Source organism: Alosa alosa, chromosome 22, assembly GCF_017589495.1.
Source record: "Alosa alosa isolate M-15738 ecotype Scorff River chromosome 22, AALO_Geno_1.1, whole genome shotgun sequence".
Lineage (NCBI taxonomy): Eukaryota > Metazoa > Chordata > Actinopteri > Clupeiformes > Clupeidae > Alosa > Alosa alosa.
Window position 1 is genome coordinate 1427444 of NC_063210.1, and position 25667 is coordinate 1453110.

General features: G+C 39.7%; 1 protein-coding gene across 1 annotated transcript in view; it reads right to left on the reverse strand.

Annotated features, from left to right (window-relative positions):
• The window catches only part of fmn2b (formin 2b), a 42275-nt gene extending 17082 nt beyond the window's left edge, over window positions 1–25193 (reverse strand). The window contains 11 exon segments of the mRNA XM_048233391.1: window positions 70–157; window positions 2117–2258; window positions 3755–4219; window positions 4221–4966; window positions 8219–8280; window positions 8806–8817; window positions 8991–9138; window positions 9418–9471; window positions 15817–15983; window positions 16514–18455; window positions 25131–25193. Of these exon segments, the coding sequence (XP_048089348.1) occupies window positions 70–157; window positions 2117–2258; window positions 3755–4219; window positions 4221–4966; window positions 8219–8280; window positions 8806–8817; window positions 8991–9138; window positions 9418–9471; window positions 15817–15983; window positions 16514–18455; window positions 25131–25190 (3886 nt within the window). The 5' untranslated portion in view covers window positions 25191–25193.
• Window positions 25194–25667: the final 474 nt, after the last annotated feature.

Here is a 25667-nt window from a genome sequence, read left to right on the forward strand (position 1 = left end):
CGGAATCTCTTGGAATTTTCGTTTATGTTTTGAGCGATTAATTCTAGAATAGTGTTTTAGCCTACCCACCGTGTTGAATGTCCTTCATGTCTAGGTGAAGGCTAGACATCAAGATGCCCACTGCCTGAGAACGCTTGTTGTTCAAGAGTTTCACCACCTAAGAACACCAGACAGGGCAGAAAAACTTCTGATAAATGGCTGTGCAATTAAAGAATGCTCCTACTAAGGATTGCTTCTCCACGTCATATCATTTGTCTTCATAACTTCCTCTTATTACATGCATAACTCTGAGTTCAACAAATATGTATTGTGAGTATGTAATGTATTGCATTTGTAGAACATTGTAGCCTACACATATTATTGAAATATTGAATACTGTACGTACATGACATAGAAGTGATAAAATGTGGTTTTCATACTGAATAATAAAATTGAAAACAACTTGGGCCTGGTCTACATGTATATTATACAGAGGTATTGCTTTTCTTAGCATTTGGGCCTTTGGCGTGTAAAAAATGTACACTAAAAATGTATCCTTTGCACTACTCCATCCTGGGTGAAGATTTTCAGAAATCCATTTTCTGTGTCTCATAGACAGGACAGTTTTTGGCTTGGCTCTATCTATTAAAGCTTTTTCAGGATCCTGATTGGCCAACATGCCATCTGTTTACCACCTGTATTATGCACCTGTGCTTTGCAGAAAAGGAAAAGAAAGCTCCAGGAGAAGAAAGCTCCAGATTTTAAGTAAGGGATAATGGTCAGCGAGGTAACCCAATATACGAAAAAAATGGATGCGATGGAGGCAAAGAATCTTCTGCCAAGTTCATTACTTCCATATATTAACACCTCAAAGGTTTTCGATTTTAGAAATTAGGCCTACATCTCAATCTCAAACTTTGAACTCAAAAGGTATAATCGGCGTCCGTTTGTTTTGAAAAGTGATGGGGACTATAACCATCAACTTACGTGTGTTTTAAAAAGTGATTGGGACAATGACATTTTTATGTTTTCCAATTTTGGTAATTTTTCAAGTATATTGTATATATATATATATATTTCGAGTCAACTTTCTAAGCAGTCTATTATAGGCTATTTCACATCATCATCAGTGCATGGAGAACTAGGCCTTTGATTTCAAAGCTTGTTATAGGCTATTGCTGGTTGTGCTTTGGGATAGGGTTAGTGAGTAGACGAGGCGAGTGGCAATCACACTGATCCCGCAACAGGAGATTCCTTCACCTTTAAGCTTCATCTCTTAAAAAAGTCTCTCATATTCATAGGTTTTAAGCCTTGCCAGATTGCAAGCTATACCAGGCACTAACAAACACTAATTGCTCGCTCGCACTATGCTCCTAAAGCCACTTTAAATGATGCGTGTGCTTACACTCAAAACTTAATTTAGTATCTCTATCCCTATCAAATACCAAAGGAACAGTTTAAAAAGAATGGGTAGGCAATACCCATCTAAATATCTGCTATGCTCAACTAAATTGATCAACTTTATTCTGCCTTTAAAATAAGCCATGTCACTTTTACTGTGCCTTTTAAAATCAGCAATGTCAATTACAATTGTGAGTGGTATGCTATTCTATACAGTAAGTCACATAATGAGTGTAAAATAACTAGCTATATACAGTAGATGTTCTTAGAGAACCATGATGGCAAGAATGGACATAAAAAAAAAATTAACCTGTTGGAAAAGGGGTGTCATTACTTGAAAACATTTGGGGCTTTAGCCCAGCATGTGACGAGGAATGAGTCTAAATAATTCCCAGAACCTAATTATGAGCAGTTATGGTAAAAAAAGTGGCACATCTGTATCATTTGTGAATAATTTGCCCACTGCCCAAAATTTGAAACCAACTTGGGGTTTGAATATATGCTGAATATTGAATATTTCAGTTTTATATTGTTGAATATTTCAGTTTTATAATGCAATTTATATTAACAAACACATAATTTATTTTAGCACATATGTGTAAAAAAAATACTGATTGGGAAAATATGTGGCAGTATCTTTTATAATCAAATGTATTTGGAATACACCAAACACTGTGGTTATCAAATGCAATCAACAGTGTAAAATCAATCAAGAAAGTAGTCAGAGTGGACTCACTTGTTTGGTTTTGGATTTAGTAATGGTGTCTGAGAGTGGCTTCTTCTTCTCCTTCACAGCACTTTTTGAGAACATTTCCACAAATTCATCAAAGTCCACTATGGGTTCCTCAATCATGTCCCACACCAGAGGACTTGTTTCCCTGAGAGTAGGTATGTGGAAAATTGATATCACATTAGGAAATTGCTTCATCAAATTCAGTGAAAGACTTAGTTTGTAGTTCTGTCATATCATATCTTTGTATATGGCTAAATAAATTAAGGAATTGATATGAAGTCTTCACATAAATGTCATGCTATAAAGGTCATAAATCTAATCAAAAAACAAACTGTGAACTCTCTTGCTTCAGAAAAGCAGGATATCCATGGAGAGAGCAAAGATGCAATGAGTATAAGAATAAGAATAAGGTATACCAGTTTGCCAGGGCAGCCGTGGCCTACTGATTAGGGCTTCGGACTTGTAACCGAAGGGTTTGCCGGTTCGATCCTCGACCAGTAGGAAAAATGTGGGCAGGGGAAGTGGTTGAGCACTGCTCTCCCATGCCCACATCCACGGCTGGAGTGCCCTTGAGCAAGGCACCTATACCCCTCACTGTTCCCCGAGCGCCACTGTAGCAGGCAGCTCACTGCGTCAAAATTAATGTGTGCTTCACCTCACTGTGTGTTTACTGTGTACAGAGTGTGTTTCACTAATTCACGGATTGGGATAAATGCAGAGACCAAATTGAATGTTATTTATACTTATATATTAAATTCAGCCTAAGTGAAACATAGTCTTACACTATGTTAGGGTCAGTGTGCTTCACTAAAAGATGATGCTGTAGACTTTCATCAGGTTCTTGAAAATAATGGTACACATGTCACAACCTGCTGTATCTCCACCATGATGTATTCATGCTATATGAGGTCAATACTATGCATACATATACATACACTGCTCACAAAAAGGGATATTCGGCTTTCGGGTGAAATTTCAGGATGTACCTAAAATCCACTATAACCTTTACAGGTGAACTTAATGTGACCTTCTCTAAACTTTTGAATGTGCATGTCCAACAGTTCAATCCTAGAAATCTAGACGCACCCTAGCGGCAGCAAATTTAATTTGCAGCCAGGGCAGTCTAGCAACTCTCCATTGGCTTGCGAGCTGGAAAAATGAAACTTCTATCAGGCTAATCACATAGTGTATAGAGTCGGCGACGGTTACACATGAATTTCCTGCTACTTGAAAACAGAGAAGATGGATGCTGTTGCTGACGAACAGCAATCTTTGAATCGCTTTTTTTAAATTGGCAAAAGTTTGATCAACTAGCAACTAGCTTTGCTGGTGGGAAAATGCATGGGACTCATGAGTTGTAGGCCTATCGCTATCCTATTGCGTACAGAGGAAATTTGAAAGACAACCATTTAACCCGCATCTCGGATTGAGCAGTGCCAATGGATAGTTCCCAGACCCTACATCTTGATGTGGGTATGGCTCGTCAGGCTACTGAAACATTAAATTTCATCCGAAAGCCAGATATCCCTAATTTTGTGTGAGTAGCGTATATGATTTTATACTGAATCCATCGAGCTATTTCCAGTTCTACAGAGAACTGTCATTAAAAAAGTGGGAAAGAATTGTTGGGAAAAATATTACTTTTTATCTTGAAGTTGTATTCTTGTCCAGTACAGAGGCTTCATGGGTCTCGGTGGTTCCACTAGACCCTTGCGAGGTGCCTTGTCCTGCTGCATGGCCAATGCATACATTCCTGGAGGTAAAGGTGGGGGTAGAGATCCCAAACCAATGGATGGAGTTAGGTTGAAAGCCCCTGGGGGCAACGGCAATGGTGCTGGAGGTGGTGGTCCCATCCCTGTTAAAGTTGGGGGAGGTGGAGGACCCACCCCTGGTAAGGGTGGGGGTGGTGGAGGTGCAACCCCTGGAAAAGGTGGAGGTGGTGGGTGTCCCATCCCTGGTAAGGGTGGGGGTGGTGGAGGGGGTGGGTGTCCCATTCCCGGTAAGGGTGGAGGTGGTGGAGGGGGTGGGTGTCCCATTCCCGGTAAGGGTGGAGGTGGTGGAGGGGGTGGGTGTCCCATCCCGGGTAAGGGTGGGGGGGTGGTGGGGTGGGGGTGGTGGTGGGGGTGGGTGTCCCATCCCCACTAAGGGTGGGGGTGGTAGAGGTACAGCGTATCCCTCCCCTGGTAAGGGTGGGGGTGGTGGTGGGAGTGGGTGTCCTATCCCTGGTAAGGGTGGGGGTGGTGGAGGCAAATGGGGTCCAATCATTGGAAGAGGAGGGGTTGCTACACATTCTGGCTGAGAAGAAGGTAACGATGGAGGAGGTGGTGGTAATGCTGCATTAGACAGAGGGTGTGATGTGTCTGAGAGGGTAGGCAAGGAAGGTGCTTCAGAAGATTGCAGCAGATTATTCTGTTGCTGCTTCTGCTGGCACTGGCACAAGATGCCTGGTGCAGATGTGGGTAATTGTGGTACTGGCAGATTAGGGATGTTGGTATGGTCAGAAGGCAACCCTGAGGGAGGACTGGTCATGTGGAGCAGAGTGGAGTTTGAAGGCACTGTAAACTTTAAGCCCTCCTCCAATGGTGATGTTTGTACTGATTTGGCTTCTAAACAACTGGTAAGTTGTTGACTGGAACCTTCATCAGTTTGCAGGTCCACATCACACATGTCCCTCAAAAGTCCCTCTTCCCCACCGCATTCTTGATCCTTCGTGCTGATGTCCTTTTCCAGTAGAGGATACTGTTTCTCTAGCTCTGCTATTTTGGTACGAAGGTCTTCGATAGTCTGTTCAAGCTGCTGAATTACATTCACATGTTCCTTCTTCAGCCGAACAGTTTTTAACACCGATTCCTCCTGAATGAGAGATAATGGAAGTAAATGAAAGTATGGAGGTGAACTTGGGGGGCCACTCCTCCCTCTCTCTACTGTGCAACAGAGGAGCAGGCTGTACTTGAGCGAGCAATACATTCATTTAGTGAAACCCATGTCAGTTGTCACGTTGGTCTGAATGTCCAAAGTATTCCTAGGATACATCAAGCTGACATTGAGAATCATATCATTATAGGGCTGGGCGATATGGCTAAAAAATAATATCAAAATATTTTTAGTCTATTTCACGATATACTGTATCTCAATATTTTGAAATTTTCTTAAAAGGACTCGTCACCCTGTGATGTTTTAAATCATGCCATAGGCTAGGATAAGTCATACCAGTCCAATCCCTGCAAATTATATCCGTATTAAAACATTCTTGGTTATTCACAGGTGGTTTCTATTTTAAATTTGCATGTAAAAGTAGGGATGAAAGTAGTTTTGAATTCTTGCCAGTAGCCTACTATGAATGTTTCTCATAGGGAAAAGTGTGCATGCAAAAATGTCAACACACCTAAACAGGTTACATCAATTGATTTATTTTAGCCTATTTGCAGAGCATTCATCATGGCCTGTTATTTGGCTTTATCATTCTCTCTTCTTCCTTCCCTGCCTTCTTTGAAAGGCCCCTCTGTCTGCCCACTCTTTAGTTAACTTTCCAAATAAATTTAGTTTGTTTCAATCTGTCACTGATACTGTATGTCTCCATATGAATGATGATGGCTTGCACTGGATTGGGGGCGAAGGCTCTCTCGCCCGCCCCTACTGCCTGTAGGAAGAATATCCCACTTGCAAGTTCGGTGTATCCTACCCGCTGACCTTCAGTCTCACAAAGTCTAAGACAACGCGAGAAGCAGGATCAGTTTACATCCTGCATCCCCAGCGATTGTTGCAAACGTGTGTATAATGGCAGAGCCAGCGAATAAGCAGCAAAAACCCTTGACGGAAGATGCAAAGAAAAGGAAAAGAGCTTCAGACTGAGCGAGGGCTCGCACACGTATCGACACGTACAGATGGTAGGGGGAGCTTCGTAGAGAAAAAGCATCAGGCTTGCCTGGTATCCCTTTAATTAGTCGACCCATAGACTGTATATACAGTCTATGAGTCGTTCGGTTGTTGGTTGATACGACACGGTTGCATTTTCGTTTTGAGTCAGATGGACGAAATTTTGTTTCGTGTAACCAAATCAGAACTGCTTCCATTGTTGAACAACACTACACTTAATAATAATGCTACCGCCACTGTTTAACTGAAAGTCACTTCTTCTCGTCTACACCTAGATGTCACACCCTCATCTGAATAGATTATTCAGGATTGGTTGGCGAGTGTGTGATGTGCGTTGTTCACGTTGTTACTGAGAAGGAGGGGGAGATGTTAAGAGAGATAGGGACACGAAACACAAAAAGTTTTGGCACTTAAAAAATGACTGTGGTGAAATACTCGATATTTGCGATATACACTTCAATGTATCTCACATACAGCAAACTGCAATATATCGAGTATATTCGGTTTATCGCCCAGCCCTATATCATTACTTTCAAAAAGTTGAACCAAGTTCAACCCTAGCATAATGCAGGCTGTAGCAACAGCTCCCCTGCAGTGTGATACCCACCTTACAGGTTCAGACAAGACTCCTGAATTCTTGTATGCATCTATATACCCCACTGAAAAGTTACATCAAGCACTCATGCACATGACTAGACCGAAGCTGTATTCAGATTTGTAAACATAGGTTGACATTCACGAACATATACTGTAGCTTTCTGCTTGCCTCAAGCATTCACAGAGAACTATCTCCTCAAACGTTTTTGTGAACATAAGGGTGCTGGAAATAGTTAGGTATAAAAGGTTAAAGAAACTAAATGTCACCACACACCTAAACTATTTTGCACAGAATTTTAACCATACACACACAGGTGGAATAGTTATGATGATACTGCAATAAATTCACAACCACAAAGCATATTTGCTGAATAGTGTACATGTTGGCATTCCATGAAATTATGCAGTAGTGGTCACCCGTGTTGTTCAGCTAGTTAATCGAAGATAAACTGGTTAACTTGGTCATTGAATTGACCATCTATACATGCTATATCTTCCCTTTTCAGGACAGTCTGGGCTACCCATATCTAGGAAAGTATGATGTGATAATATTTTCATATATTTCTTATGTCAGCCTTTATATCAAGAAAAACATATTTGTCTTAATGTCTTGATTTTTTCCTTCATATTTTTGCATTAATGTCACTAGGAAGCATGCCAGAAGAAATATATATTCATCTGTGTAAGTGGGATTGTCTGGAATCTGGCAATATAAGAACCATGATGGTGGGATACTCTGGCTAAGCAACTTACAAAAATGTTTGTACTGACATTAATAGTTTACATGAGAATTGAGAGAGACCATGTAGAAATTTGTTGCAATTTCAAAACCAGATTGGACTTGGAAACTGCTTATTGTACAGATGTGTGCTTTATATCCTCATATTCGGTAAGATCTGCTGGTTATTGCTATGCACAGTTTGAGTAAAGAGTTTGTGAGATATTTCACCTAGAGTAATGGGCGTGCAGATCTGTGTGCAGAATGCAAATGTGATTAAATTTCATGCAATGTTAATTTACTCGTAAACTATTTATCACAGCAACGGTGCTAATATCATTGGAAAGCTTAGATTCCGCTCATTCACATGATGTGCTGTATGATATCTGTGTGATGAGTACTCCGCATGCAATTTAGTTGATCCTAGACTTGAGGTTTTACTGGGGCACAGCAGTTCAAGTAAAAAGGGTATAGTGACGCCACAGCCTGGTCTAAAAACATGAATACATTCAGGGAAAATGCTGGATATGAGCGGATATTCACTCTGATGGGAATAATGAATCATTAATATAGTGACATCAATTGGAATCCATTATGTATGGAATCTGTGGTATCCATGTGTGAACATGTACAATGAACATTATGTTCTTGAAATTATTAAATTATTATAAATAATCATATGATTAACTATTATCTTGAAATTATAAATGAATTATTCAATAATTCAAAATGCTGCTGCAGCATAACTGGCATAAACTGGTATGCCAAATACTAATATATTGCCCTCTACAGGACATTTTATCACACAATATGCTATCGTTATGTAATATCACTAGATATGAGTAATTTCAAGTCATCAACACGTAGCTATCTGATACAAGTTTACTTCTTTAATAGAGTACAATGTGCAGTACCTGCAGTTCCTGTATATCCTGCTGCTGCTGTTGTTTCAGAACAAGAAGGCCCCCCTGGTGTTCTATGACACACAAAATCCACACTTAAACGAGATCATCAGAGGCCATCATGTACAGCATTTCTACCACATAGCTTCATCTTACAATAGTGAAGTAAATACAGCAATGGAGCTTCAAACTACAATACCACCAGGTATAATGACAATGATAAATACTAAAGATATTAGGGAATCCTCTTGATTTGCACTGATTATAGACCAGTAGAGAGTAATGAGTCATTGAGAGTGACATGAAATGACAAAAAATCTCTGGCTTCCCTAGTTCCACATGCAGTGAAAATATGTATACTGCACATAATTAAATAAATTAAATATTCTTGATGTCTGAGATATCAGCCACAAACACTCCCTGAAATCTCTCAACATGCAAGCATCAGAAATGCCAGAAACTGTGTCATCATATAGAAATGTATAAAAGAGACATTTCTTCATTATTAGTATTATAAGTTGCCAAGCAGCATTATGTCTGTATGCAATAAAACAGATAAAACAGATCACAGTGGGTCATACAAAATTAAAAATACTCACCTTCACTATCTTCTACAAGTATAAGAGCATGTATAAAAGGAGAAATACCCAGTTTATAAACATCAGGAGGAAAATAATCAGGCACTTTAAGAAGGCAGTTTATGAAGCATTAAATTAAAGTGAATTCATAAGAGGGACAAAAAAAAAATCCCACAACATCTGTATGTTCAAGGTTTTTGTCACACCTGCCTCTGTGTACTTCAGTCCTGGCTTTTCTGCTTCCATTCGGCCTGGAGGCCAAAGGGTTTTAAGGTGTCCAGGGAGACGGCCCTCGAATCCCTCCAAAGAGTGGGGCGGCTGGCTAATAGCAGCCCAGGTGTACAGCTGGTCTTGCTAGGGAAAAAGGTAAGTATCAAAAGCAGTGATAATTCCTTACAGTTATTACAGCATTGTCTAGCATTGAACCAGTGCAACATCATATTGTATTACATAAAGAGTGAATAAGAACTCTATGTAGGACACTTCATAATTAACAAAAAGATTGGTTATTGCATAAACATAAAAGTTAGATCTAATGTTTTTAAGCTATATACAGGGTGACATACAATTGCCACAATCATAAAAATTGGGTTGTCCTTCCATTAGGGTCATATGAAGTGAAACCAAAATTACCATTTTGACTCCCTCAGTAGAATTTTTTTTATATTTTCCAACTTCAGACATGTCCTGAGGGGATGGTAAAAGAGAAGAGTTGGATCTAACATGTTTTAGTTGACTAGCTTCTACAACGTGCCATATTATTGCAAGAAAAAAAAAAGTTTTGCATGTCATGCTGTCATTCTGAGAGAGTAATAAAGTTGGTGTTTTAAAGGGAGAGGTCACCATTTACGCCAAATTTAAGAATATCCAGCATTTGAATAAAACTGTTTAAAGACAATCATGCTTTGTAAGATAATGGAAATAAATCTAGCCAGGTGGGGATTGAAGGGGTTTAAGTAGTTTTGCACCGACGTGGGTGTGTGTGAAGTGTGGTTACAGAACACTGCAATTTGTTGAATTGCACAGAGAATATTCTGCTTATCGTGTGTGTCAAGTTTGGTAAAAATTGGTCCTTTACAGGAGAAGATATAGGCAAAAAAAGCATAATGGGCCACATCCTGATTGACCTGAAATTTTATTGATGCTTAACTTTGAAACGGAGCAACAAATCAAAATCCAAAAAAGCCAATTTGGCTGCCAGTGTCTTTAGATGGTGTGTACCAAATTCCGTGAGAACTGACTGGACAACCTTAAGACTAGTTCGTTTTACTTTCACTGTCAGTTTTTCAAAAATAGTGGGACAATTTGGCATACAGAAAAGGATGGAGTATGGTGCCTTGGATTAGGGCTTCCAAGGAATCAGAGGTAAAACCCATTGGCGGCCTGAAATATGAGCCAAAACGTAAATGTGCTTATTGTAGTACCCCATAGAGGTATGGTGAGGTCATTACAATTATGTGAGAAGTTAACGGGGTCCAAGCAACATGGCAGCAGTTGCAACAACCCAGCAGCAATCACAATGATTTGGAAGTGGCAGTTACGGAATATTACAATTTGACAGTTGTAGGTGTAATTGATTTGGCAATTTATGTAGAATCTGAGGAAATAGGTTTGCATGCAGTTGATCTGAGCTAAAACATTGAATGTGCTTATTATCGGTGACCCCTTATGCGCGATTTCTTTCATATTTGGTACATAGTACTATGTGTGATTATGAAGTTTCATGAAGATCAGCCATAGAAAGAAGGCCAGGCATAAATGCTCCAAATTGATATTGACATTGATATATTGCAGTTATAGTGCCCCCTATGGACAGACTTTTAAAACATTCTATACAATATACACTCTTACAACTGCATAAACAAACATGTGCGTTCCCAATGTATTTCCAATGGCACAGAAAACAACACTGAGCCCCTTGAGTTAAACAATTGATTTTTACCTTTCCTCAGTTCATCCAGCTGTTCTCTGAGTCTAGCGATGCCACTTTTAGCTCCAACCTAGCATAGATCATTGAATCGGATTAGACCATTAGCATCTCGCCTGCTAGCATAACGTTTAAAAGTGACTACGATTTCTGGTAATTTTTCTATTTAAAACTTGTCTCCCCTCGAGTTAGAAAGTGTAATAAGACCAACAAAAAATGAAACGTGGCTATTTTCTAGGCCGATTTGACATGGAACTATACTCTCATTCAGTCGTAATAATCCAATCACTAACCAATTTGTCTGCTGCAGCTCAACCTTGTTGCTGGAAGTTAGCCTACGGGGATATTTTCAGATGCTGCATGATATCATTGTGCTGCTGCGCCCATGGTGTTCCTTGATTATCACGCTGGAATGAGAGTATAGTTCCATGTCAAATCAGCTTAGAAAATCGCCACGTTTCATTGTCCGTTGTTCTCGAGAGGAGACAAGTTTTAAATAGAAAAATTACTGGAAGTCTTAGTCATTTTTAAACGTGATGCTAGCAGACGAGATGCTAATGGTCTAATCCGATTCAATCATCTATGCTAGGCTGGAGCTAAAAGTGGTATCGCCAGACTCAGAACGGCTGGATGAACTGGAGAAAGGTAAAAAACAATTGTTTAACTCAAGGGGAGGTGGAAAATGAGTAATTCCCCAAACGGTGGAATATCCCTTTAAAATAACTATTTTGATGGCACATGAACTCTTAATAGGGCAAACTATTATACTTTGAGTGAAAATGTACACATTAATTATTTTTATTATGTTTCTCAACTGCTCTTTCCATTCTTATAAAGAAAATATTAAGGTTGATTATTTTAAACTTGTGTTTATAGTCTTGTGTAACTAGTTTGCTGTTTCTTTGACTGTGTATTATTCTTGTTCCATCCTAGTAAAAGCAGCTGACATACAGTGCTGTATGTGTATTGCTCCCTTCCCGATTTCTTGCATATTTTGGTCACACTAAAATATTTCTGATAATCAAACTAATTTTATTTTTTGACAAAAATAACCCGAAGTAACCGAGTAAACACAAAATGCAGTTTTTAAATGATGATTTCCTTTCTTGAAGGAAAAAAGCTATCCAACCCTACCTGGCCCCATGTAAAAAAGTAATTGCCCCCTTAGTTATTAAATTAACCAACTAACTAAATTTAATTGATAATTGGATTCAACTTCACCAGACACACCCAGGCATGATTACTGCCAGCCCTGTTCAATCTTAACATCAAGATTGTGTGGCCGATCTACCAAAATTTCTTCAAGAGCGCATCAACGACTCATCCAGGTCACAAAAGAACCTAGAATAACATTTAAAAGAACTGCAGGCCTCACTTGCCCCAGTTAAGGTCAGTGTTCATGATTCCACAATAAGAAAGACTGGGCAAAAGGCGAAAACCACTGCTGACCAAAAAGAACGCAAGAAAATAAAGGCTTGTCTCATAATTGTAAATTACATCTTGATGATATATTTGGGATAATATTCTGTGGACTGATGAGTCAGAAATGGAACCTTTTGGAAGACATGGGTCTCGTTACATTTGGCGTAAATCTAACACAGCATTCCACAACAAAAACATTATACCAACAGTCAAACGCAGTGGTGGTAGTGTGATGGTCTGGGGCTGCTTTGCTACACCGCTCTACAGTCATTTGAAAGTGATTGCAGTACCAGTTTTGGCCACAATCTTACATATGGTTCCTTTAACCTTTAATAAATGAAATGATCATTTAAAAGCTGCATTTTGTTTTCTTGGTCTTTTTCTTTCTTCTTATATTAAAATTAGTTGGATGATCTGAAACATTTGAATGAGCCAAAAATCCAAAAAAAAACAAGAAATCGGGAAGGGGGCACATACTTTTCCACAGCACTGTATGCTGTGTTTCACTTTAAGAATGGACTTCTTTGCATAATTTAAAGTAGACCCGTATGTATACCCGATGGTATGACTGTCCTTTCAACCATCATTCAGAATGCCAAGCCTAGACCAGGGTTCGACAGGAGACCTCTAAACATGGGATGCTGAGTGGCTAACCCCCTGCACCATGGATATAAAATTACATTTGGTAAAACGGAGACCATTACAAGCCAAAATATAATCATGAAGTGATAATGGACCACTTCCTAGACATCTGTTGTTATGTGGAAATTTGAAACAGAAATCCAAAAAAGTCAATTTTGTCAGTACTGCAGACTGTATTTGTAAAGGTTTTGTGGGGAATCCACTGAACAGCCTAGGAGGAATTTGTTTTCCCTTCACGTTAGAATTTTTGAATATTGTGGAAAAACTACATTTTTAGAGTAGGACACAAGATTACAGCGGTGAAAGAATATTGTTTCTAGGCCAAGCCGTTGTTTAGATATGTGCAAAAAATGTAATTTGATACCGGCCCTGCCTAAGGGTGCAGTACCCCATAGTTTTGTATCTGAGTAGTTACATTTCCAGCCTGCCTGCTAATTTTAAGTTTCTAGGTTTTTGCTGCCCAACCACTTTTACCAGAGAAGAAGAATATGAAAAATCTGAACAATGAAAAATAGGGTTTCAGCAGCTGCTGTGCTTGGGCCTCTAATAATCCTTACAAAAACAATAAGGATCCAGCAGCTTTGCTGTTTGCATGGAGAATTTGGGGCTATACTACTAATATGAAGCAAGGTTACTGGCTTATCCAGGTAACCTCAGGTGTAACTGCAGATCTCAAGAATATGCCCCTTTTGAGAAGCTCGGCGCAGTGTTCTTTTAGAGATCAGCAGTTACTCACCAAGTTCCCTAGATACATCAGTAAGCTTGCTTTGTAGTATACCCCTTTGGTGAACCCCTACTTCTACTTTCCAACAGTGATCCTTTTTTGTTTCTCTTACCATCATCCTCACTGTGATTAGGTGCTTGTCCAGACAAATTTGTCACAGTTCCAGTTGATTGGAACTTTATAATTATTGCCTTACATGTGCAGTCAGCGATTGTACGCGATTTCAAGCCCATAACATTTTTGTCACATTCAGCAATCATCTCCTCACGACCACTAGCTGCCCATTCTGTAGAGTAGGCTACACTGTAAAAAAAAAAAAAACGGTCTGTGTAGGCAGCCCAGGCTCTGAAAACAGGAAACAAAGAAAGTGGGGGCAGCCTGTCCCCCAAACAAAAACAAAACCATGCATGGAGTTTGTCTGGGAATACTGAAGGGAGGGGTGAGCTACCTTGCTGGTGAGTTTTGTTCGGAACGGAAGGGAGGGACTCACTGCCTCCCTGCCTAAATAGAGAGCTGTCTCACTAGACATGACTTCGGATTGAATGCATCTTTTAAGAATGAGTGTAGCACTCTAGAATCTTTGGTCACCATGACACTCACTCTCTTGAGCACCTTACCATGCACACATAACTAAAGGACTACTGTTGGACTACTTTTTGCACCTTCACCATGACACTCACTCTCTTGAGCACCTCACCATGCACACAGAACTACAGGCCCTATCACTACAAGCGTTTCATGCTTGATCACCCTCAAGCACACTGGATTTTTTACATTTATTTATATAGTATATTTATTATTTAGTTTTGTTAGTTTTTCTTATCTCCTACTGTCTCTATTGTACAGAGGAGTTTGGTTATACTTATATTTACCATTTCTGCTGTAAGTGCATGTTGCGTGTGATGTCTGTATGCTACTGAGACCCCCTGAATTTCCCCTCGGGGATCAATAAAGTATCTATCTATCTAACACTACGGTATAATGTTAGCAAAAGCTGGTACGTTAAACTAAACTAGCTTATGGAAGCTAGTATGCTAACAGTAGAATTTTTTTTTTAACATACGGCACATATATAAGACCAGAGGCTGTCAATGGTATAATCAGATAGTACAGTATTTATTTCTGGCTAGGTCTTGACAAATCTAAGCAAAATAATGTCAAACAAATCACATTTCAACAGATTCAGCAGCCATTACCAGTGTCATCCGCCATCTTTGTTTACTTTTCACAGCTGATTCAGACGTTGCTGCTTATGGAATTATGGATAGTAGGGAGCATGGAGGATGCATCAATGCTGCCTTCAAAAATGACTGTTATTTGGGTAATTCTAAGATATCTTTTTTTTAATTTTTCAAACCGCACTTGCTGCCTCGCTCCCCAGTTAGATATCTTAAAAGGCAGCAGTTTTTATTGTTTCGAACAGAGCCATTGTGTGTTGTTTAGGACAAAAGCATCAGCTAATAAATTTAAATATATACATAAACATAAATAAAGTGAGTTCCTGCGCAATTGCTGACTCTAGATTTAACTGTAGTAACATGTGGCAACATTTTTTAATTTTTTAACATTTTATTAACTTTAATATTTCCAGACTTAATACACTTTTCTCTTATTTGAATTTTGTATTCGCACCACTATGGGGCTAAACATGGACACTCCACTACAACCAAGACAAATGTATTTGTCAGGGGTTAATTGATAGTATTATCATGAGATTTAGTGATCTTGTCAAAACAATGTGTAAACTTTCTATGTTTAATATAGGTACCTTGTGGTAACCTGCTAATCCAATACATTCATTTTCAAAATAATGTTTAATACCAAGTAGCCAGACAACTTGTTGGTGTAGAAAGCAGGAAATGTTTTGAGTTCTCTGTATGCTATTATAGATCTCCTTCTAGCAAAATAAACTGGTCTACTGGCACATTAAATGACACATGATGTTACATGCACGTAGATGCAAAATATATATAATAACATTAAATTGAGTTTAATAGATTGGCCCCACTGTCAACAATGCCCAATACAGTTATTAGTGTTACTATCGGACCAATATCTGATATCAGTATTGGTGCATCCCTAGCTCAGATCGAGCTTTATCCGATCATATCTAATCAAAATATTATTTCAGATACTCAGTGGGGAGGGGTGTAATTAGCTGTTCAACTGAAATATCAACAAACTGCACCTCAAACTATATGATATTATTAAATTCTTCTCACATACATTCTTCTCTCAAGAGGGATACTAAATGCCTGCATGACATAATATAAGTAGGACTTGTAAACCTAAAAAGGTGACAACAAGAAGGACTCACATTGAACTTTGGAGTGATCTGAGAGGTGCTGCTGCTATACTGTTCGCGGAAACAATCGCCAAAGGGTAAGAGAAGGCCCATGGCAAGGATACGGGAGCACAACTTTTCTGCTTCCTCTGGCTGAGCATCCTCCTGCTGCTGGAAGAACTTTTCCAATAAAGTACGACCTGGAAAAATTCAATAAATGGCGCCGATTACACATGAACAAAATCATTACAAAACAAATTAACTGTGTTAAAATGGAAAAGGATTAATCAAATGGGCTACCTGTCTCTTTGGAAGCTTCTGGCAAATAATAGAGATTAGGGAATGACTACTTTTAAAAAAAACTGATTAAAAGTAAGCATATGCATGTGTATAAAAAACACTATTACAAGTGATTTCAAACCATTAAACCATGTTTGCTTACATATATGCATCACTGAAGAAGAGTTTTGAAGAAGAAAAAGAAGATTGAAAAGGTTTGAATGTCTACTGTTTATTCATTCAACTTCATTCATTTATATAGTGCCAGTTGGTTTAACAGTTGGTTTTATGCTTTTTTTAATTTCATATTCTACCCAATGATTTAGAACCACTCTCAAAGCACCACATGTCCTTGCTAACCTACACAAAGACAAATATCTTTTAAACCAATCCAGAGTGACATTTCTTTTCCACACCTACAATTCAAGCTGATAAAATGACCTCTGCTCACCTGAGAAGACATCTTGAAAGGTGCAAGTCTGACCACATGAGGATCGGCGAGCTGTAGACAAAGGCTGGCTGCCACCATGCAAACGCTCTTCCAAACCTCTATATTCCAAATAGTCAGCAGACCCAGCCTTTGGAGTCAAGGGACGGTTTTGCAGTTCTTCAGTCCAGTCAGCAGAGCGGCTAATAGGACCAGTTATACTGTGAGAACGTTTCCGTTTCCTATGCCACTTCTCTCCTGGCCTGTCCTCTTGGTGACGCCTAGAAAATAAGGGACTGTGTGATGGTGAAGGAGCAGGAGAACCGCTGGTTGAACCACTGAGCTGGCGTGTGGTTGTCCTAATGTAGTATGGATGGATAGGAGGATAAGGTTTCACCTGTGGGCTGGAGACATTAGGTGTTGTCAGTGTGGACTTGGGCACCTGACTAGCCAGAGGACTCTCCTGAGACCACAGGGAATCTGAAACTATGCTTTTCCGCCTCTTGAATGCTGGGGACTCAAATCTCTGTCTCTCCTCCACAGTAATACAGTCTGTATCCAAAATATTTGCATCATGTTCCTCTGGATCAGAGATAGCCATGCTACTTCCTACATAAATATTTTCCACATCCAAGATGGTGTCCTTATGGCTCTGACTACTTATTGTGCAGACAGAGTTCTCTTCAGAGTGTTGAGGTGTAAGGGTTGGGCTGTTATCAAGCTCCTTTTCCTCCTCAACTTCCTCAATAGCCTCGACTGCACTCTCAAATGAGGCAGTGAGGTCAGGAAAGCTGTTAATGCTGGTTGTCTTAGCAACCAAGCTGTCATCTCCCCTGTCTACGTTGCTTGTAGTGGTGGGGGGTGGTAGCGAAGCAGTCACATCCTCACTACACAGGCCCTCTCCCTCTTTTGTCCCTTGAGGGAGTATAGCAGCTGCCACCGGTGCAGACTGAACAACACAAAAGGCCTCAGAACTGCTTAGCTCTCCATTCACAGCAGCCGTAGAGGTTACACACCTCTCCCCCTCCTCCTGCTGCTTCTCTGCTATGACCAGGGAAGGCATATCCACCTCAGCCAAGAGCCCATTTTCAGCCTCATGTAACAGGGGAGGCTCTGTTTCAGAGGTGGGGGATGCAGCAGTCTTGGTGGCAGTGGTCTTTTTAAGCTCCACGGCATTAGTCCATCTCCGCATATCCTCAGTGCTGGGAATAATGACCCCCTGCTGGAGCCTAATAGCCTGCTCGATATCTGCGAGTAAATCATCCTGCTCCGTCGCAGAGTGAAAACTGTAGATGTCCGTGTCAGACCCTGAGCTGCCTCTTTGTTGTTCCCCCTTTTCAGGAGGGACTGTTGACTGGCTCTCCTTAGGTGGCGGGCAGGGTGGCTCAGCATCGGCATCAGAGTGTCCTAGCTCATCGCCTGAGAGGCTGAGCTTGGGGGTTTTGTTGCGCAGTGACTGAACACTGTCCAACTCATCCTGTGAATCCAATATATCCTCTTTGGAGCTTGCAGAAAGGCCCTTTTTAAGGTTCTTGCGTTTGCGTATGTTTGAAAACACAGATGATTTTGACTCTGACTTGGCCTTCCTTTTGCCTGTTTCTCCTCCTTTACTGTGCTTACCATGATTCTTCTTCCCATGAAATCCTTTCTTTGTGCTGCCCTCTGCATCACACAGGCCTCCATTGTCCACAGTCCCATCATTTCCATCCCCTGTGGTGGCTGCTCTCTTTAACTTGCCGTCCTGGTTTCCCATGGTTTTCATAAAGTGTACTCCCCCTGGGATCAAGCCATGGCTGAGCCACTGACACAGGCTTTTCTGCGTGTGTCGTTCCAGTGAAAAAGATGCGGCTGCTGTTGCTGCTGCTACCGAGTGGCTGGGTGAGGGAGGCTCACTCTCCCCTGATGATGTCAGCAGAGGAAGGGAGGATGCTGATGCAAAGGATACGTACTCATGCCCCTCCTCCTCCTGCAGCAAGAGACAATGGTGTTGGTGGTTATACTGACACTAAACTGACGTAATATAAAAGAGATATGGTAGCCTACAAACATCACAAAAATCATTCATAATTATTTCATATGCATTAGTCCCTCGTGGGCACATCTTGTGAAGTGTAGACAATGTAGACAGGCTTTTAGGTCAGGCTTCTCTGTCTTACTCTTAGCAATACTCTAAAAGGCAATTAATTAAACGCCAAAATATCAAACTTAATACACAAATAAATGTATTACTATATTTATTATCATTCATTTCATAAACCTTTTACAACAAAAAACATAACATAGGCTTGTGAGATCACTGCTGTTTCAATCGAATTCCCATAATATCTGGGATGGGCTGGGCTTACTCTGCATGTTCCCTTCCCGTCTCAAATAGATGTTTTTCTTGATGGTTTATAGGCTCCGACGCCGTAATTACCATATACAATGGGGGTGGGGGGGTGATAAAAAAATATATAAATAAAGAAAAAATGCTATACTACAGAAAACCAATAAGCACCGCCATCTGAAATGGTAATTGGTAAACGTAATCATACATAAATAACGCACAAATTAGTAGCCTAGTGATGGTTCCAGAGAGAGTACACCCCTGAATGGTTTGTCCTGGTGGTTTCGCATTTTTCGTTAGTGGCATACACTATCAAAAGCTTCCATTTACTGCACCAAACTGCAGTGCAGTATGTCTATCAACAATATCGCAAAAGCTACCGACAGACCTACAATTCTCACAAAACTTGGTGGAAAAGTGTAGGGTAGCACAGGCTAAGGAAACCGATATGGAGCCGATATGACTCAAAGGGAACTTTTCCATATTGTAAGCCTCTTCTCTCGCAGTGATGGCAAAATAAAACCTACTGTAGTGCCCTTTCAGTTTTGAAATGATGAATTTGTGCGTAGTGCCAGTGTCATTCATTTCTTTTTTACATGTCTTACAACATAAATAATACATTCATAGTCAGTCTAGTAGTAGCCTAATGTCAGAAATGAACCTGTCTAGGCCTCTTAGAAATCATAGGTTGTTGCATGTTAAATTTAGATGCGCACTCAATCGCACATCCATGCAGGCGAAAAGAAGGACTGGTAGGTTAGTAACGTATGGAAGCCCATTTTCAAACTACAAACTATTTCATATTTGTGAGGTTAAAACTCAAAATTATGAGATTTAAAGTCATAATTATTATGAGTTCTGAAGTCATCATTATGAGATTCAAAGTCATAATTATGAGATAAAAAAAATCGTAATTATGAGATAAAAAGTCATAATTACGACATGTCATAACTATGAGATTTTAAGCTGTGATTATGAGATTTAGTCATAATTATGAGAAATAAAGTCGTAATTATGAGTTCAAAAGTCAAAGTTTCGACTTTATTGGTAGGTAGACTGCCCTGACCATAATTTCCTTCGAGTTTGAAAGTGATCACACATATTCAGAGGCGGACTTGTGATCGGGAAGTTCGGGACATGTTATATGGATATTAGGCTATGCAGATGCAGCAACATGGCTGGTGTGCATATGCCACTTAAAACGAGAGTAGCCTACATAGACAGAGATTAGATTCAACTTTATTGTCATTGCGCACTTTATTGTCATTGAGTACAAGCAGAGACACAGCACTCAAAAAATCCTCCATAGAAATGCATGGGGCTAGTTTGTAACGCCAATATGGCCGTTGTCTACACATATCCCACCCCTTCCTCGGCAAAACGTCGACATGTGAATACATTGAGCCAATCATGTGGTGTGATGTGAATACATTGATCCAATCATATGGTGTGTTGTGAAGACATCGTGCCAATCATGTGTTGTGAACTCGCTGCTGGAGCAAGATTGGTGTTGTGAAGCCTTGCGCACACGCATTTCTGCCGAATAGGATGTCCGATGAGTGCCCAAAAAGCGTTGCAATATGGCCGCCAAGTGGAGGGACTTCCCTAAAAGGACTTCGGTACAAGCACATAGACAACGAAATGCAGTTTGCGTCCAACCAGAAATGCAAAAAAGCAGAAAAGTGCAATGTGATATACAAAGTATGGTGACAGGTGGTGACGAGACAGGACAAAATATAGAGGGCAATGTAGACAGTAGTATACAGTTGGTTTACAGAAGGTGGTTTACAGTAATATAAATTAAATATAAATACGTGCAGTGTATTGGCAGTAACCTTATAAGAGCAGAATAAATATGTTTATGTACTGGAGTATGAACAATGTATGAACAACATGTACAGATATGTGCAGTGTAGTAGCAGTAACATTATAATAGTACTGTAGTAAGAATAATATAGATATGCAGTGTATATATTTAACATTCAGGGTATACAGAAATCCTGAAGTGAAATTCAATACCTTATAATACCTTTTTTAATACCTTCTCAAAAAAATGTAAAACCTCAACACCACAGTGATTTTAATCGGCGAAACCTTTCTTAGCTTAGTTATTTAAATATATTGATTGGGGGTAGGAAATTAATTGATTTTGAATTTCAGCTCATACCCACCTGATCAATCGGATTCAATCCTATTCGTACAGACCTATGAAGTTTGCCTACAAAAAAGCTGTCATCTTCATCTAACAGATTAATGCTGTTGTCAAGTCGTCTTTTTACCACCTTAGAATCGTAAGTAAAGCCAAAACTATGTTTTCTTTCAAAGACTTTGAGATATTGATTAATGCCTTTATTTCATCCCGCCTGGACTACTGTAACTCTCTTTATTTTGATGTCACTCAGTCCACTCTATCCCGACTTCAGATGGTGCAAAATGCAGCTGCAAGGCTGCTCACCAAGTCTAAAAAGACACAACATAACTTATTTCTCCAGTTTTGAAATCCCTGCAATGGTTACCAGTGAAAATTAGAGTAGATTACACAATTCTTCTTTTTGTCTTTAAAGCTTTAAATGGACTAGCTCCCCAATACACGTGAGCTTGTACACTTTCACTGCCCTCCCAGAACTCTGAGGTCCTCAGATAAACTACTGCTCTCAGTACCTCAGAGTCATCTAAAAAATAAAGGTGATCGTGCTTTTTCAGTAGCTGGGCCCAAGTTTTCACATTAGATCCACACCAACTATTGGTGCTTTTAAAGCCAAGTTAAAAGAACATATGCTGTCAATGGCTTTTAAATGAAGTGTGGAATGTAATTAATATTTTGAATAGTTTTATTTTCCTGTTGTGCTTTTTTGTGTCTTTATTTATTTTGTCTTATATTATCTATTTATTTATTTATTTGAGCACTTTGGTCAACCACAGGTTGTTTTAAATTGTGCTATATAAATAAACTTGACTATGACTAAACTTGACTATCTTTGCCCATATAACGAGATCCGGGTACTTGCGTAACATCACACCTGTTAAACTCAACCTTTTGGCATCTGGCAATGTCATTTTCAGTCAGAACAAACATATTGGTCAAGAGAAAATCAAACATTACATCAATATTTGCCAGGGGATTAATAATTTTGTTCTTAACTGTAGTTGTTGTATATAGTTCTTGTCCGTTTCTGTGTGTTTGCATGCTGTATATAGTTATTTTGCAATGGATACTCAATTCTTTAATCCGTCCGTGGTTACAGCTCCTGTCTCTACATACCCCACGAAGCATAATACGCAGGACTCCCACTTCTCAGGGCCAGTTTGAGCCATTACAAAGTATGCCTGCCTGTATACACCTACCTATGATTAATTAGATAGATAGATAGATAGATAGATAGATAGATAGATAGATAGATAGATAGATAGATAGATACAGGGCCTGTAGTTCTGTGTGCATGGTGAGGTGCTCAAGAGAGTGAGTGTCATGGTGAAGGTGCAAAAGGTGCAAATTAAAGAGCTTGTTGGGCATTTCACTGCAACACCTGCCTTATAGTCTAACCACTTCAATAAAATCAATCCTTTGCTTCATACGGGCACGATGAAGGCTGGAATGGTGTAATAGGTCAACACTGCCTCCTGACCAGGGGACATATTCACAAAGCCTTTTATCTTACCACTAGGAGTACTCCTAAATCGCACTAAAAGATTTTAGCTAGGAGTTTTCTCTTAAAAGTTATTCACAAAGCCTTTCAGACCTACTCTTAGTAAGGAAAAATGACAACTCCTAAACTAAGAGTGAGTCTTAGTTACTATGGATGACGTCATTACTCATGCACGAGCTTGACTGAAGTGACCACCTTGATTGGCTGATGATTGTAACGGGGAATGATTCCAAACACCTCCCTTACGATGATGAGTGACAGGTGACAGGTCTGAGAATCGTCGCTACACAAGTAGTCTGCGAGAAAGGCCGGAAGATGATGAATAACTGAATAAAAAGGCCTAGCCTAAGAGTAAGGCAAAACAAATAGCTTAGTAGCCTAACGAAACATAGGCCTACGGATTGATGCAGTATCTTTGCAACATTATTAAATTAATCTGTCACCATATGCCTACGTTTGCAAAGAGGAGAAAATTTTTTATTTGATTCACAATGAAACATTACATTTAATTTACATGTTAACAATGAGTAGTTTTGGTGGTTGTTGGTGGCGTTATAGCATCCCTTTTATGCCTAGGCTACAAAGCAAAATTGTTCCCTCGTGATTGGAAGCTCCTGTTGCCGCATACCATTTCAAAACATTGCAACGTGAAATGCCACAAAAAGCTGTTTGTGAATAGGTCTTAGTGAGTTAGGAGTCCTCTTGACTTCTTTTAAGCTGTCCCAGACTTAGGTGCTACTTTTAGGTCTAAAATACTTCGTGAATTACTTTTAGTGAAAAAAAATAGGAGTCCTAAAGTTAGGAGTGACACGCCCATTATTTTTAGGAGTTGCTCCTAAATTCGCCACTTAGGAGCTACTTTTAGCCTTAAAATTCTTTGTGAATACGGCCCCTGATTCCTTAAAGGTTTTCACCAACTCAGACCCCCAAATATACGTGTTTTCCCTTGGAAAATCATTTTGAGCCTGGCTTTATCACACAATCTGATTTTGTTTGTTAGCAAATGAGCGCATATTTAATGAGGGCCTCATTTGCATATTTAAACATTAAAATAGAAAAAATATGCGATGAAATACATTTTACTCAACTGAGGAAGTTTCATGGTGATAGCTATAATTTAACATTTTTACCCTATTCACCTGTAGTGTCTCGCCTTAATTATGTCATGCTAATTATGCAAATTTCCCAAAGTGCAACTTTTAGTAACCAAGTTGAATTCCATCCACTAGGCCTATAGATGACATTTCTGCCATAAAACCTTAGGGTACTCAACATTTATGGGTTTATTATTGGCCCTATGGGGGATGCAACTAGACTAAATACCCCCCAGGTTAGTTCTGTGGCATAAATTCCCATTACATGGCTCTTCATAATGCTGCAGAATGCTCCATTCACTTGAATGGTCCTTCACAACATTCTGATATCTGTCTGATATTTTTCGATAACGCCCTAATTAACTGACTTGACTAATGACTTGTTTGTGATTTTTAATTATCAATAAATTTTGACATCATACAGCCTTAGGCTCCGTAATCTCTGGCAACTAACGTTACAAGTTTTATTGACATTCACCTATCAGTTCATGTTTGACATGGGTACACTGAAAAAGTGTTGCAGCCTAAGTTTTCCGCATAATGTAGGCCAGGGGTGTCAAACATAAGGACTGGGGGCCAGATCAGGCCCGCCAGCAGGTTTCATACGTCCCCCCAGATGTTTTAGGTAGGAAGGGAAAATTAGAAAAAAAGATATTCACATCCAGCTGTCTTCAACAATGTGTATATATCTCTATGATAATGGATAAACTGATTAAACCTAGCACTACCCATCCTCAGGAAGGAAGGAAGAAGTGGAAAAATTAACATGGAAGTAGGACATTTCAAGAGAGAAAGAGCCATACCAGTATATGACAGCAGTACATTATTTGTACTTGTTTGCTCATAAAATCATCAAATGATACTCTGATACACATGCAGAAAAATTATAATGACCATGACGGCCCCCCACAAGCTCTCATTCCAACAAACCGGCCGAGTTTGACACCCCTGATGTAGGCTAACCTAAAAGTAAAGCCTCTGATCTTTACTCATGATGACCACAAAATAAGTTGCTCACCTGACGGCAGCCAAGGCCTGACTGGCTGAGCACTGGATGAAACCTTCTTTTTCGCTATCAAACGTCACCAAGAAGATAGGCTACCACCAACAGTCTCATCCTTCTCACTTGAAGTTAACCAAATAGTTGCATATCCTACTCTGACGATTAGGTGTGCCATTGTGCCCAGATAGCCTAGGTTAAGTTGAAAACGCAGTTACAACTCCGACCTAACTGACCAGTTCATAGTATGAAAGTTGCCTGCTAGCGTTGGCAAATTTACATCGCCAGGAAACATGGTAGGCCTACAAACCTTGCATATTCAGAATGTGATACCAATGGCTATAGGCTATTATATGAAATACGCGACAGTGATTTTGCTGCTTGAATTTGTTTTCTCTCGGTGACTAAAGTTTTTAGTAGACACAGCATTCCAAGTCATTGTTACTTTAAAACCAGGCTAGTCTGTGGCCGAAAGCAGCAACATTTTTTTTTAATTGAATTGATTTAGAGTAGGCCTGGGCTACGGGGTCTCTAATAACTGGGGCTGAATGGTATGGACGATAGGCCTACTCACAGATTGCTGACTCCATTTTTCTTCCATGGTCTGATTTCCCCCGGGAAGCCGTGCCCCCATTCGTGTAAGAGGGAATGCAACCATGCCACATCCACATGACTTAAGATGTCGGTGTTAAATCTTTTCTCACCACAAGGTCAGCCATTTTAATCACTTTAAAGAAATATTAATTAATATTTATTTATGTATTTTTATTGAAAAATGTGATCATATGAGGTCAATGGCCATGACACAAAGGCTCTACCTACTTAAACAATATACAACAACAAATAGGATTTTTTTACCTTTACCTCCTAACTTGGCTAATTGAAGTTGTTTATGTCAGGGAGACGGCTAAATTGCGTATTATTATATTGCTTATTCTTCCTTTATTCAAGTTGGCCTAGGCTACATTCAAAAAGAGCTAAAATGTATAAATTGCTTCACTAATGGATTTTAGTCAGCACCCACTGATGGTAGCCTATAGCCAAAGTGAGCGTAGATTCCATCCTAAAACATTGTGTAGCCTACGCCCCAACCTTGCAATCTGCGTAGGCT